General features: G+C 34.5%; 1 protein-coding gene across 1 annotated transcript in view; it reads right to left on the reverse strand.

Annotated features, from left to right (window-relative positions):
* Positions 1-12078: 12078 nt before the first annotated feature.
* Positions 12079-17046, reverse strand: part of LOC149145514 (uncharacterized) — a 94182-nt gene continuing 89214 nt past the window's right edge. The window contains exons 5-8 of the mRNA XM_089452483.1: positions 13606-13802; positions 13270-13401; positions 12768-12904; positions 12079-12678 (exon numbers count right to left, since the gene is read on the reverse strand). Of these exons, the coding sequence (XP_089308609.1) occupies positions 12675-12678; positions 12768-12904; positions 13270-13401; positions 13606-13802 (470 nt within the window). The 3' untranslated portion in view covers positions 12079-12674. The remainder of the gene's footprint in view (positions 12679-12767; positions 12905-13269; positions 13402-13605; positions 13803-17046) is intronic.

Genomic DNA, 17046 nt, shown 5'->3' on the forward strand with positions numbered 1-17046 from the left:
TTTGGGAACTTTTATGCACATGGAACCATTCACCCATGATGCATATAGAGAGGCATATTCAAAGGATGAGTACTTCAAGGAGGTGTTTCAACAATTGTAGCACCATAGCCATGTACATGATGGCGACAACATTGTTTCCTACCATCTCTAATATGGGTTACTCTATAGGTTGGATAAGTTATGTGTTCCTAAAGGTGGGTGACTGCAACTAATTAGATACGCTCACACATCCAATGTTTCAGGGAATTTTGGTGTAGGGAAGAGAGTGGCCAACTTGCATATGTATGTGTATTGGCTCAACATGCAAGAACAAGTAACTAGGTTCATAACAATATACATGCTTTATTGTACCAGCAAGCCTAGTAACAAGAATTAGGGTTTATCTCATCATTTCTTGTACCTACTTATTCTTGGAAAAGTATTTCCATGGAATTTGTGTGATTTTTACCAAAAACCAAGAAGGGACTTGACTACCTATTCATGGTAGTTGGCAGATTCAACAAGATTTGTTTTTTTATTCCCTATAATTTACCATCACCGGGAAAGAAGTAATGAACTTGTTTTTTGGATAGGTTTAAGTGCACTTTGGGATACCAAGGAGCATCGTTTTGGACAGGGACACAAGATTTCTCAGTGTGTTTTGGACTACATTGTGGGAGAATATGGACACGAAGTTGAATAGGTTTACAACATTCCATCCATAGACAAATAGGAAAACAAAAGTAGTCAATAAGGCTTTAGTGTAGATTTTGAGGGGTTACAATTAGAAGCATATGAAGACCTACGATGAAAATATGGTATATATACAACATTCTTATAATAGAACAGTTCACACTTCTACTATTGAGTCCCCATTTGATACTTGTTTTAGATATTGCAACCTTCACCTTTGAATATTGCATATATGCAGGAAGGAGAACCGAGGGAGGATCTTATGAGGAATTCCTTAAGGGTAAGTTTGTTAAGAATATCAAGAAAATCCATCTATAGGTATAGGAGACAAATACAAGGCCATGCATGATCAACATATAATAGAGAAGTCGCTCAAGGTGGGAGACAAAGTATGGTTACAGTTGAACAAGGAGAGGATATAGGGTCTTGGTAAGAAAATCAAGGCTCCACTATATGGTCCCTTTGATATATTGAAAAAGGTGGGAGCTAACACCTATAGACTCATTTTATCCCCATACATGCATAATTACTCAGTGGTTAATATAGCTAATATGAAACACTATGAACCTTCCATGCTAGACTGGGGAGAGGAATAGGTCCTCCCTTCCATAGAGGATTTGGCACTAGATGCTCAAACAAAGTTGACAACGGATATAATTTTGTAGAATAGGTCCAAAATTTCAAGACAATGGGAACATGACCTTTGGTAGATTGGTTTGAAATGACATCTTCCAAGAAAGGCTAAATGGTACACCCAATAGAAGATGGAGAAAAATTCCCTCACCTCATTCAATAGAAGCTTTTGGGGACTAAAAGCCTCACAAAATGGGGAGTTGTATCCATATTGGATCATTATATTATTCTTCATCCTTCTCAATTATTCTAGAGTGGAAAAAGTGGGGGAATCATCTCACATGGCCAATTTTACTGGCAGGGCCCGATTTGGCAAATTGGGGTCTAAAACCTTTCGACAGCAATTTGAGGCATCAAATGGTAGTTTTTGATGAATATATTTTGTTTTCTAAAGTGTTACGCCCTTTTATGTTATTCTACACATAGATACCTTTCAAATTGTGCAAAAATAGCCTCTATTAGAGTCTATATGAAAATTTTAGGCCACTCAAAAGTTGACGTTCTTTTTTTGACCACCATAATTCGAGAGGATGCCACATTAGCCCCCATTACACATGGCTAGCATTAGAGAAATTTTGAGGTAAAAAATGGGCCTCAAAACAAAAATGTACAACCAAAATCAACTTTATAAGAACCAATAGGATTCAAGATGATGATGTCAACCATGGGGGTGATTCACCATTTTTGGAATAAAAAAGTAAAAATGTTAAAAAACTACTTTTTCAACTCATATTTTCAACTAATATCGCTATGTTTTTACTCAAATTTTCAACGGGTGCACTCATTGGATGTGGAATTTAATTCCTCATCCAAGGAGTACCCATGTTGCATACTTACGATGGACCCTGCTATAGGAAAAATGAGAAATACATGAAAAACATGATTGCAATCATGTTTTTTTCATGTAGCAAGGTCCATCAAAAGTATACAACATGGGTACTCCTTGGATAAGTAATTAAATTCTACATCTTGAAATTTGAGTAAAAGAATTGCGAGATATGTTGAAAATATGAATTTGAAAAGTAGCTTTTTCATTTTTCCCTCTATAATTTGAGGATGTAATCTAATCTTATTTTATTATTTCCACTATTACTTTATAATAATACTTAGGAGACCCATTTTAGACCTCAAATTTCTCTAATGCCGCATAATCATGATTAAGAAGAATATAGAAGAGTTGATATTATAATTCTAGTTAAGAGTTGAAGGAGCCAAACCTAACCACTAGTAGGCTATCAGGTTGTATTATAATCAGGCCACTAGGAGGAAAAGGGTCCCATTCTATTCCATTCCATTTTCTTCCATAAATGAGAAAAGTAGCAAAGAGTGGAAAAGCAGAGAGAAAATAGAGAGGATTTATGCATTATAGCAACCCATGGGCTGCAGGCCTTACTTCTTTGTACCTGCATCCATTTTCTATTCAGATAAAGAGAGCAAAGCGACCTTTCCTTCCAGTTAGGTTTTACCAAAACCATTTTCCAAGTTATATATTTTGTCAATTGTGGTTTTTTATTTTTAATTCATCGTTCTCTATTTTTTGCACCGTTATAATTTGCATGTATACACAATAAATAATAGTTAACTAATTTAAAAATCTAAGAAGAAATAAAATCTCATAGTGTAGATTTTGGATTTTCTAATATATTTTATCAGATATGTTGTGACAAACTATTTAGTGGAATATCCACAGGAGTTAATGGGTCATCCTTATTATGCAACTACTTGTGTTAATGATTTTATCTAATGAAAGGAAAATGGCGCCCTAGGTCTTACTTTGATGGCTTGAAAGAAGGGAAATCAATCAAAGGAGAGCCTACTTAATCAATCACAACTAAATCAACTTGAAAGGAATACTACAAGTGCTACTATTTATAACTTACAAACAACAAAGAATGTTAGCAATCTATGTTGTAGAATTTAAAATAACATGAAAGCATAAACACGTAACAAAATTCAAAGAAAAAGTATCAATTCCCTAATGTCCCTTCTATCAAACCTCATTCTCTGGTGCCATTGATGGTATCATAGAAACAATATGCATTGTTGTAGGGAAACATGCTAAAATGAAATGTTTTGTTATGTTCTATAAGAGCAGTCACAAAACCATAAGGAACTTTATGTTTCTGTAAGAAACTTGTCAAAAAGTGTAACGAGAAAGGCTCAATTTGACTTTAGCCTTAGTTAAATTGAGTAAATCAAATTTCCACATCAGCAAGACAACTTGGAGGCAATTAACTAGTGTGACATGGCTCTTGCCACTCAGTTAGCTCAGGAAATTTGAGTTAGTGGGCTTGGAGTTCAATCATGCATGTATAATTGTTAAATTTTAGCAATCTAGTTCAGTTATTTTCAGTTGTACTCAGTTAACTGACCTCTAACTATTGATAGAGTCAGTTGAAGGTCAGTTGAGTAGTGGGACAATATTATAACTCAGAGATTTGTCAGTTAACTGATCAATCAACCCAAAATAGCTCATGCATGCATGGAATTTGAATTGTTCAACTAAAGTGGAGGAGACAAGGCTAGTGTAACATGAGTTGTATACTAGTTGAGTGTACAATTATTGCATGCAGTCAAGAGATCAATTCCTTGGGAATTGCGCAAGGAAATAGGGACTTCCCTATTGTTTAGGAGCTCAAATTTGCTCAAATTTGCGCAAGGAAATAGGAGGTTGGAGGAGCCAGAACTTGGTTAAGTGTTGGACATAGGCTCTCATTTAGCAGAGAGAACAATGTTGCTTTTGCAGGTTGTGCCTAGAGTTGGAGAAAGAAATTGTAATAGTTTCTCTATGCAACTGATTAATGCAAAGAGGCTTGAGGGATTTTTCCCAATTGGATTCCCCTAGAAATCATTGTGTACTTGTAGTTTTTCTTGTTGCATGTCTATGCATGTTTTTTTAAATTGTGATTTCCATTCCACAAATTAGTAGAGTAGGATTTGTCTCTTGTTTTCAGTTTGAAATCTTGAGTAGTTGCAATTTCTATCATATTTCTACAAAACTTCTATAGGAATTTTCATATTGCTAATTAAATGCACAACATGCCTTTCTAACTAGAAATACTCATCAAGAAACATAAATTATTCATGTAAAAAAAGACATAAAATCATTCAGGAATGTAAATGGATTGTTGAATTTATCTTATACAAGAACAAGCAAATCTACCATCCATTGATCTATTGGAACAAAGAAGGATTGTTGAAATAGTTCTAACGAAGAAAGCACATAAATGAAATAAGAGAAGTGCACAAGGGTCCTTAGATCTCTTGTGAGTCGGCCCTCCCCATGGTGCTCCTATACCTTAAGAAAACAACATTAGATAGCATGGTAACATAAATGTTTCATTAAACTATTGAAATTAGATAAACAATTAATCACTTGATCACAGAGGTGTAAATCTACACAACAGGAAAATGAGAATAAGTTAGCTAACTCTTGAGGCCAACCCTTGAGTTCTTATTATACAAATTGTAGGTATAAATTTCCTTGATAGGAGGACCAATGTCCCTCAAAATTCCTGAAATTAGGGCCTAACTTCTAAGGTGTCTCTCAATAATATAGAAAGATACTCCTAGTAGGTTGAGTTTCTTTAAATGAAGCACGAGTAGCCATAGGTTAAGTTCAATTGCAAGAGGGGAAAACATCCCTAAAATATCTCCTTGTTTTTGGACAAGAGCATCTTCACAAGATCTGTCAAATCATCTCTTTAACTACACAAAAAGGTTAAAATATTTCAAAGGCTGACTAAATTTTAAATCACTCCTATTTTACACATAATAATCATGCAACTATTAAAATATGTGTAAATACAAGGTAAAAACATACAAAATTGATAAAATAAATGTCATAGGGATGGGCCTACATGATGTTCATTATGTAATCTCATCAATAGAAAATTCAATAACCTCTTGTCATTCTCCATCCTTAGGCAAGGTATAGTGATATGTAGCTCCTTATTCTGAGAGGTTCTCCAAATTTTTTGCTTGCCTTTCACAAAAATCTATGAGATTTTCTATTTCTTTTAAGGAGGAAGGATCACAACCAACTTATTCTTGTTGGTTGTTAGTTCTAGGTTTGTAGGTGTGGTTTTTTGAAAAAAAAAAATATTCTGATCTATCCCTATGCTTTCTAAAAATATAGTCATTTGTTTTTCTTCTTTTTTAATGCTAATACAAAAGCTAGCTCAAGATGCTTGATGGTAATTAAAGAAAAAGCAAATATTTAGCACCTTCCTAGAAATGGTGCTAAAAACTGGTGGCATTTAAATTTGTAGCAATTATTTTCCCCTTCTATAGCTCCAACGTTAATTATCAATCCATAATCATATAAACTTCAAAGATGTTGTGCACTATATGTGCAAGCCACACTCATTTTCCATGTTATGTGGCTATATTGAATATCCTAACTAGTGGTGCCGCAAATGGCACCATCGTTTTTGCTTTGAATTTTTGGAAAAATGGGAAATTTGCCAGTGAAAGCAATTCATGGTTGTTATCATCAAAGTTGAGAGATTTACTTAATCTCAGTTGCAGAAAAATCAAACCAATGCTTACTATAAACTTTGTTCTAATAGTTTGCAGCTCAATCAACCCTAATAAAACAAATTATTGCAAAAGAAAACTAAATGTTTCCATCTTATCAATTACAGAAATCACAATTCAAATCATAAAGGAAACAAACAAAGCAATAACAAGAATTTAAAGAAAGTTGTCTTAACTTTAATTCCTCTTTTGAACATCATTGCTTAGTGCCATCAATCATATTATGGAAAAAATATGCATTACTAAGAGAGAGGTGTACTAAAAACAAAGTTTTGCATTGTTCTACAAGAACAATTGCAAACCTATACGAAATTTTGCAATGCTACAGGAAACTTGCAAAGAGATACTCATGCAGACTACCTGAATAACCTAAAAGAATCCATGCAAATCAAATCTATATTTAGAAATAAGGCAATGTATGAAACTAATTTTTCTAGAAAAATAAACAATTGTATTTCAAAAAAAATAACAAAGTCGTAAAGAGAAAATGGAAAGAAAACATAATACTGAGGGGTTTCATAGAGTCCCCTTCTGTGGGTCCTCTCCAAAGTACTCAAGGAACCAAAAATAACCACCAACAACTAACTAAGCAACAAACTACTCCAATAAATTAATAGAAAAAAAAATGCATAGTTCAATGAATCTCATTAGTTGAGAGTTTCTTGAGACTAAAAAAAATTACAACCAAAAAATCTAACTCTTTGTTGGGTTTTAACTCCCCTTTTTATACATAAAGAGACGTCCCTAGTTTTAGGATAACTTCACTAGCCAAATTTGATTTGTGACTAGATGAGTTGTCTCTAAAAAAACTTGAGCAGTCTTAGTTAATGGAACCACTTGGAGCTATTTTGATTAATGGTTTCTTAGTTAAAATAGAACCACAAAATCAATCAACCAAAAAATTCAATGCCCCATTAATGTCCCATTAATTAAAATAGAACCACTCAGTGTTATTTTGGTTAATGTTTGCTTACTATATACATAAGGAACTTCGCATATTTTTGTATAATGGTGTTGATTTACATAGGCCCATGCAAATCAACACCATTATAAAGAAATATGCATTCCTTGTGTATATATTAAAGCGGACATTAACCGAAATAGCACCAAGTGCAATACAAATCTAAGCCAAAATAAGCATTGTATTAATTAATGATTATTGCTTAGACTCTATAATCTAATCATATGAGAGAATTATTTTAATTCTCAATATCCACATCCTCAACATGATTAGACTAAAAAAATGAGATTATAGCTTGATTTCCAAAGCCCTATAGTTACCTATCCAAGAACAATGTTAAAAAATTCTAAAAATCAACTCAAGAAGTTCAAAAATGCCTATAAAACCCAAGAAATTATGAAACTCAACCCTCAAATCAAATCCAAGCCAACCCAAGAAATTTCGAAAATAAACCGTTGAAGCAACTCAAAATAAACCCGAAAATCGCAACTCAAAAAAATCTCAAACTAATCCCTTAAATAAATCAACACAACAAATTTTTAAATAAAAAATTCATTTAGCTCTTCAAATCAGCCCACGAAACTTTACTCAAAAATTTAAAATTTTCTAAAACGAATAGTGTGAGTGAAATGGAGGGGTGGAGAGATCCTTAAATAGCATTGGTCGGGGGGTGATAGGGTTAGGTTTAGTGTTCCACCTCATTTTTTAATTGGTTTCAGTGATCCCCATCATCAATTATGTAGTTCCATACCAGAACCAAACAGATCAATTTCATATAAAAATTGACCATAACTATTTTAAAGCCTTCAATTGAAGCAATATGCCCCAAGAACCAATGAAATCAATCAACTTTTCCATAACCAATCTAGTATAACAATGGTACATATTAAGTATTATTTATAAATCCCTCCAACCTTCATTGATATCTATGCCGTTATTAAAATAACCATGCAATCTTTTGTCATCTTATCTTCCAATGTCATCCTTAACATCACCAAAATCATTTTCTACATCTTATTAATCAATCTCAACTCTAGATTTCCAATCTCTCCACTTTGATCAAGAGTCATCTAATCTTGTAGCAAACTTCCCCCCAATTTCAAAAATTTGGTAATACTAAGAGTTCCCATTGGTTGGATATTTCACCTCATTTTTTAATTGCTTTAAGTGGTATCCATCATTGACTATATAGTTTCATACCAAAACTGAACATATCAATTTCATACAAAATTAACCATAACTATTTTAAAGCCTTCGATTGAACCAATATGACCCAAGAACAAGTGAAATCAATCGACTTTTCCATAACCAATCTAGTTTTCATAACAATATAAATTAAGTATTATTTATAAATCCCTTCAGAGCCTTCATTGATAGCTATGTCATTATTAAAATGGCCATGTAATCTTTGGCATCTTATCTTCCAATATCATCCTTAACATCACCAAAATCATTTTCTAAGTCGTATTAATCAATACCAATTCTAGATATCCACCCTCTCCACGTTGATCAGGAACCATCTAGTCTTTGCAACAAACTTCCCCCCAATTCCAAAATATGACAATACTAAGAGTTCCCATTGATTCAAAACTTTGATTGAAATTTTTAACAATCCAGGTCAATTCAAAATCAAGCAAAAGCCCTAAGAGAATTAGTCAACCATACAAAAATCTTTGATCATGGTAGAACTCTACTCAACCTTGATTTGTCTATGTTTGTTGCTTAAAAATGCCATGCATATCTATTAGACTAAAAAAGTAACACCTACTATACGTAATGTATGACAATAATTCCTTAATATATTAAGAGTGGACATATCAATTCCTTAATTTAATAAATTGAGAGTAGACAATTAAAATAAAATCCGTGAAATGTCTATTTCAATGCTTCCAGAGTGGACAAATTGAAGGAAATAGCTTATTACAAGAGTAGTGTTATTGGTGGGATTGTGGATCGCACGCCATTAACCTAGTTCGTAGTCAATTCTTGCATGCAAAAATCTTCATGTGAACCTTTCTTTTAAAGCCAACATTATCTCACAAAATTTGGAATATCTAATACATTGATGGGTTCTTTGCCCAATCCGTAAATGATCATGGATATTCTGCTAGACAAATTGTCATAATAAAATATAATAAAAATAGATTGAAATCTATACTATGAATTTAGCTTCCTTAGATTCTAGATTCATCATTGTTTTCTACTTATGCATGTAATAAGTAAAATAAGAAAAATAGATAAATAGAAAACAATGACACACCAACCACAATGAACACAAGATATCCTCTAGAAAACCCTTGTGGAGAACACAATTGGAAGGTGAGGTTGCTTTGCTCTCTCTTTCTCTAGAATGGAAATAATGAAAGTACAAAGGACAATGTGCTCTTTATGGAGTCGCCTGAGACCTGTGACTTAATAAACTACTACATAACATTAAATCCCATTTGTTTTACTCTCTTACTCCCACTCACTATTTCTCTACTCTACCATGGAACATGATACAATTAAAATGAATGGAATCCCTTTTTCCTCCTAGTGGCCCAGTCATAACATAGCCCAATAGCCAACTCAAGATCAAGTTTGACTTCTTCAACTTTCAACTAGAGTTACAAATTCAACCTTTCTAGAATCTTCTTCATATTCCCCACATGGCTAGCCCCTTTCCCATGAGTAACGAAGGTTGACATAGCATCCACTCATGTCGTGGTGGTCCAACACAGTACGTCAATTTCTGGAAGGCATAACTTTTGCATACACACTGTGATTGACATGATTTACCATTGGAAAGGTCTCTGAGTGTACAAAAACATCACAAGGTCCTCGCTTACACTAGAAAGTTTTACCCTTGAAATATCATTTAATGCCTCAAAATGGCCACAAAAGGTTTCAAATCCCAATTTCCAAACCGAGTCCCACCAATAACACTATTCTTGTAATAAGCTATTTCCTTCAATTTGTCCAATTTGGAAGCATTGAAATAGATGACAAATTATATAGTCATCTAACCTGGATTATTACATGTCTTCCAACTTGCCTTTTATACATTCTATAAGCACTTATTTGGACTTGCGCTCTTGATCTTAACTTGAAACCTTAGCTTACACCATTCTATAATTCATCCCATTCATGTTGAGAGGTACTTGCAACTTTCTTCCTCCAAAATATCGTTGGCCATCCATCTCCACCCTTCATCCCCCAATCTCTAAGAATGAATAGAGCGACTAGTTTTTGAAGCATACACACATATTAGATTTGCAAGGGTAGGTTGAATGGCTGACACTTGCGCAGATAAGGGCGGGTGGGGCAAATAAACAATTCCGGTTCATGATTCCGTGAGTTATGGTTCTTAGATGAGGCGATATGAAAGGTTAGAAGAATTTCAATTAATTACAAGTGTTGTCAAACGTCGTTGCAATTCTATATTGATTGATACCCTTTGCTAGCTGCTTTCTCTATTCAAAGCCCCCATAAGTTGGAGCATTACAAACAAAGGTTAAGCAAGGAAGTAAGGAGTCAAATTGGTTAAATAGGGGGATTTCCCATTTTACCCTTTCCTCCTCACTTTCTCATTTCTTACATTGATTTGTTCTAGACCAACTTTAATACAAACTCAAGATGTTTATCTCGCTGTCCTCACCCTCACCCTCATCATCTACGATTTCCTTAATGTGAAATGCTTCAAATGAAGCTCATGAAAAATGGTCAATTTGTAATCAAGGGCTCTCCTTGTCCACTGGCTTAAGAACCTAGGTCATTGAGGCAACAATGTGTCTCAACCAAAAAAACAGCACCATAAACAACAAACACCGCACTAGCTACTCACAAACTAATATTGCTTAACTTCATTTGATCTATTTCCAACCACCCTCTTATTTGTTGACAAAGTTTCGTCGCTTGACATAGCCCTTGCCCTCCCAATCATCAAACATAAAATCTTTTTTTTGAGAAATGTCATTACCTTTGTTGAATCCCATCCTGCTGGTGCTTAGGATTTGTTTTTTAAATCTTTTGATGAAATGTTATTCAATATGAATGAAAATGGTAAAATTCGTGAGTGGGATATAATTGCAGCATAGCTCGTCTCCGGACACAATATAGAATGCTATGCAATTTGGGCTGACTGGGTTAGCCATCATCAAACATAAAATCTTTTTTTTTTGAGATTACCTTTGTTGAATCCCATCCTGCTGGTGCTTAGGATTTGTTTTTTAAATCTTTTGATGAAATGTTATTCAATATGAATGAAAATGGTAAAATTCATGAGTGGGATATAATTGCAGCATAGCTCGTCTCCGGACACAATATAGAATGCTATGCAATTTGGGCTGACTGGGTTAGCCATCAATATGTTCTGATCAGCGATTGGGCCAACGACCTAGGAGCCAATAGTAAATATTGAACATTAACTATGCAGCTACAAATCAACTTTGACTATTCAAACTATAATCTGATGAAACTCTGGCAGAGATTAACATCCAACCTAGAATCCTATTCCACAAAATCTGTATTCAAGATTAGGTAATTAAAATATTCAGTAAAAAATAAAAAATAAAAAATTCTCAAGCTCATCTACGAAACAATGACATAACGAAATATTATCAGGTGTTCTACACATATGTCTGTAAATCATTGGACTTCAAAAAAAAAGGTTTCTGCTTTATAAAGAATCACAAATAGCATTAAAAATCATGTAGGATGTGCCACCGTTTAGAAATATCTCCAGAACCTAAACCATTCAAACATTGGATTTCCATTTGTTAATATCAGCTAACGTACTGCAAAATTAAACTATTATTCAAACGTTATATTAACTTCACCCCCTACATAACATTTTGCTTTATTTTCTGCTGTTGGATGCAGATTATTGTTGCAAGTTTTTAAGATTCAACCAGTCAGGAAAATCCAAGCATTCTTGTTAAACACTAATGGATATCATAATGAGAAAGATACAGAATATAAGAAAATTGATGTACTCAGCATAAATTGTGGGAAGACAATGTGACATTAAAAATGTCGATGGAAGAGACTTTTGAAGCTATTCATACAGAGCTACATGGTTAAATTTATTCTCTTTCTTAAGGATGCTTATTCCAAACATGGATGAATACAGCCCTATAAGAAAGTTGGACTAACATGAAAGAAAATGCCACCAGAGCAGCTAGTAATGGGAATTCTAGTTGTCACTTGTATGAAACTGTGACATTACAGGTGGTGAATTCCACATAAGTGGCACAGCATACCAGACTCAAAGAAATAACAGGGGCTTTAGAAAATATAAGAAAAATTTGAGCTCACATATTAAATTTGATGGTGAAAGATTCTTATACATCTGGGAACTGTCATTTCTTATTGATAAAGAAAAAGGTTGGAAATGGTTTAGGGGTCATCTCTCAATTCCACATATGCATGTAAAAAAAGTAGGGAAACATATGTGTTGCGTCGGACCTTAAAAGCTTCAGGCTCTATGTATAGGATGCATTAGTTTAGCAGGTCGCTTCGAGTAACTTTATGATTGAGGATGACCATCAAGGCATTTGCCAAATTATTCTGTGGGCAGTGAACTTAATATATGGTGTAAAGATACTCTCAACTCTAACTTCTCTCCTCTGCTCTGTAGCCCTCTGTTCTAAAACTCGAAATTTTCACTGTTGGACTGACTATGCCTTCCCATGCTTCCATCTCTCCTCTTGCAAATCTGATAAGCTTCTCTCCTAATTTAAGAAATACTCTGTTAGACAACAAGCACAAACACATCTTTGCACTCGTGGCGCCTAACTCAAGTCGGAGTTAGTGAACTGTTTGTGCAATAACGTATGGTGTAGGGTGAGTAACGAGTTGATCTACTACTGTAAGTATTATCAAAGCCTCATCACCTGCAGCACACAAATACCTCTCAGATTTTATCTTCTTGTAATATTTTAATTAGAGATTATCAAAACCTTTTACAACGCGTATATCATACCTCTTGCGCTTCGATTTTAAAGTGGTGGATGAGGAAGGATTACTCTGCCAGTTACGTTTGCGCTGGTTGATAAACCAGTTATTGATCTGCTTCAGCTGCAGGCCTGTTTCCTGTACAAGTCTCGCCTTCTCATCTTCCTGAAAAAACATAATAAAGTACCCCAAACAGTGAGAAGGGTTCATCAAGGTTTTCGCTGGGGTGATATCAACTTTCAGAATCTTGCCTTCTCCATTATATAATAAATCCTATCATGTACCTCTTTACATAGCTTCACTGAACTAAAACTAGACAACCCAGTAAATATCTTGAATGAAATATATGCACCTTAAATGAAATTGTTATCCATATGACTGACAATTATTTATTGAACTCATGAGTGCATCTTAACTTCGCTGATTCAGATATACAAATACAAAGATGAAGTGATCCAGAATCTAGATATGTAAGCAATTAGTTATGTTAAGTGTCTACGAATGCAATCAAGCAGGATAAGATCAATTACAGTTGGGTAAGGCCATTTAGAATGTGATTGCCACCAAGCCTTCAACCGAGAAGTTGTGTCACCAGGAAGCTTTCCCGCTCTGCGCTTACGCAAGATCTCCTCTCTTACATCTGCAATTTTGGCTCTGTATCCCTGCATAAAATTTACAACCAAACAGAAGGATTCAATGCCCATTTCCCACCGAACATCACATGCTCTCTTTACACCATGACGACTAATACATAACATACAGAAATCCGAACTTTTATTGCTTTTAATTCTCTGACTACAGTTGTGAGTTCATGAAATGACAGATTCTTACAAAATGCATAAATCCACGAATACTTGTTAAATTACCTGCTTCAAGTCTACCTTGAGCTCCTGTCTAACCCGTTCCATAAGAGAGCGTTCACTCTCAGTGGGTATCAGGGGCCCAAGTCCGACAATATCCTGCCCACCATCTAAACCTCCATCATAAAGATCGGTGTCACTATCTGCATTATCATCCTCATCATCTGACATGGTTGCACCGGTACCTTCTCCAGGTGACACTCCTGTTTCAAAATATTTTAGCATTCCCAAATTTGAGTATTTCTAGTATTTCACAGTAAAAGGTTTAGACAAATCAGCTCGAAAGTAAATTTTAAGAACTCTGGCTTGCTATTCATATGATACAGTTCATCTTTATTAATTTCAAATACAACTTTAGAAGCTTCTTGAAACATGTGACAACAAAGTTCAAACTTGCCCAGGAGTTTTTTAACCGAACTTAGTTTCAATAATTATAAAGTGAGTTATTGACTTGATCAACCTTGTTTGATCATGATGAAAAAAACACATGCAATGGATAATGATTATATTCCTCGATCTCTAGACTGGTTGTAACTGCAGATGGAGTCCGTTATTCCTAGGAAATGGGAGACAAAGTTAATAGGAAGTTGAGAAGGTCATTCTTTCAGGAGGATTAAGGGGATAGAAGACAACTCATGACCATGGTTAGGTTAGAGTTAACCTAAGCCAAGTGAGTTTGATTCTGCAGTACGTGTCGAGCTTTGGTCTCTGTGCACACTTTATAGCTTAGATTGCGGAATATGGAGCAAGTTATCATGAATCATATCCACTGTACTGCTGGAGAAGCACTGTGGCACATACTCAACAATATTGGTAATATTGGTTATAATATGAAGCATGAGCAATGAAATTTTAATTAACAAAATCATGAGACTCCATTGAATAGAGGTGGTGAAGTAATAATTGAGTCAAGAGGCTTATTCTAGAGCCCAGTATGATGTGTAATTTTGTCTGACAGTCATCAAAGTTGAAATTTTGCTCTTGTTGACCCAAATAATAAATAAAAAAATAACTATACAAAATATTTAAATAATGCTTATTCTACAGCCCAGTATGATGTGTAACTCTGTCCGTCAGTCATCAAAGTTGAAATTTTGCTCAGGTTGGTCCAAATAAAAAATAAAAAAATAATGAGGAGTTTCACTAAATACCTCAACCAACTCCAGATAAGACTAGTGCCTTAAATGGGATCAAGAAAAGGTGGGAAAGTTAATTATGATGATTGTACTGTTGATTTTTGTATGTAATTATGCAGAGAAAAAATAAAACTAGCAATACATTACACCAGTTATAGAGTTATTTTCAAGTTTGGATTGCTGGTTAGAGGGGTTACAGAGTAAATCATCTTGTTGCTCTATAACTGCATAATGTAAAATCCACAGTAAATTGCAGGGGCAGCAAATGATTTCACTCAAACAGACCACCCAATGAGTTCCAAAGCACTCCTAGATCGATGATCTAGGGGTGGGGAAGCTGGAAAAGCTGGAAGGTGTGAGTTTGATCTTAAAAGATCATTTCCAAGCATTGCCGTAAATAGCAATTTCCAATAGGTTGGAAATTGTATTTCTGTTTTCTTGGGATCAATTTCCACGAGGTGCAATGTTCTAATAAAAATTCTAAAATTAAATTTACTTTTATAATAGTTAGAAGTGTAGTTTTTTTGACTCTAAATTAATAAATCAGCGATTTAATATCAAACTAAAATCTATGTGCAACATTTCAAATGTATAATTTACTTGGTATGAAAATATGACATTTCTAATTTACTTGGTATGAAAATATAACCTTGAGAAATGTCATAGATTTCTTCAGTTACCACCAGTAAAAAGTACAGATCTACAGTAAAATCACTTGATGCAAAGGTGTAAAGATATCCAAATAACAATTCCAACTCAAAGTATCAGCGCTTGATTTAGATTTAGCTTTATTTTTTATATCCCAAGCTAAATAATCTTGTTTATATATAAATCTGAAAAATCAACAAGTAAATTTCCTAAATTAAAGAAAAAATAAAATATATTTTATTTTTTAAATAAAGTAATTGCTACAATTTTTACCTTAGTGCCAAAAATACTTTATCTCAAAGATGGGTTGTGAAACACACGCCTCTTTAAGTTGATCCTGCACTTTATCAGGAAAGTGGGATTGGCTTTTAAAAGAAATTGCCCCCAGTTGTAACTTAATATTGCTTCCATTGTTCAAACCCAACCAGGAGCAGCCTTTAGCATGGTGTTCTTCGGCTTTCGGTTCGAATGTATGGTGAAGTACCCTAGCTGAAGCTCCCTATTGGAATAGTTCAACCCTCTTTGGAAAAACCCACCTGCAACAAAAAGTAAAAGCAAGATTTCTCCCTAGTTTGCCCCTTCCATGTGCCTATATAGCTCCTCAATGGCTCAATTCTCTAGCTTCTGTATGATCTTACTAATTGGAAATTAGATTAACACAAATACTACAATAGATCAAGAAAATAAATAAAAGATAGTAAGAGGCAATTCACACAATAGAAAAAATATTACACTGGTTTGCAAATGAAGTTCTTTATTAATGGCACTAATCTCACAAGAAAACGACATTTGCTAGAGGAGAGGCTAGCCTTTTATAAAAACTTTTCTAATTGTGAGATAATGACTAGCTAATTAACTCTTCCTCCAGGAGAAATTATTTACTTTTCCTCCACATGTCGGAGATCAAGTAATTTTATTAAAATATTATAATTACATTAATGAACTTGCCCACCAAGGGGTCGAATCGAGTCAAATTTCCCTTCGAGGCCCAACGTTCTCTTTGAAAATGGTCCAGAAGTTGAAGAATGGTCCACAGAGACCCAACATACTACACTGACTTTCCAAATGACTAGCTTGGAGCTCTAACAGCTTGATGATTTTGCCAACTCTACAACCTGGATTTGCTGTAACTCGACCTGATTTCATCTGTGTCTTGCTTCATTTGGCCAAATTATGCCTTGCATGGCCACATCATCACAGCCTTGTCCACATTATCATGCCCCTATGTTGCTTCTCTAACGTCCTTGGGAATTTGGAGAAACTGAGATGTGGATTTTGTTCATCTTTTTTTAGAACATTTTTGACATATTACATGGGAAATTTTGTCAAGATCTTCCCCTATTATGCCACCTATAAACTTGTAATGCCTGTTTGACTTCTTTGACCAATTGTAACTTGTCATTGTCTTCTTTGTTTGAAAATAATTACGCGGCATGTCATCTATTCATCAAGCTGAGCAATATGAGACCAAGTTGGCCTTTTGACTTCTGGACCACTTGCATTGGGCATAAATTGCCTCGAGAAACATGGAAAGTTGTCTATTGAAGACAACCATGTATACTAACAGTCTGAGGGATACTACACCAAGACCACATACAAACTTTATAGACATATAACTATGGGGTAAGACATAGGTGCACCTTAATGTGCGTTGGACCAATAC

This window comes from Pinus tabuliformis, chromosome X, assembly GCF_031772625.1.
Source record: "Pinus tabuliformis cultivar Carrire ecotype Pingquan chromosome X, CPIR1, whole genome shotgun sequence".
NCBI classification, from domain to species: Eukaryota; Viridiplantae; Streptophyta; class Pinopsida; order Pinales; family Pinaceae; genus Pinus; species Pinus tabuliformis.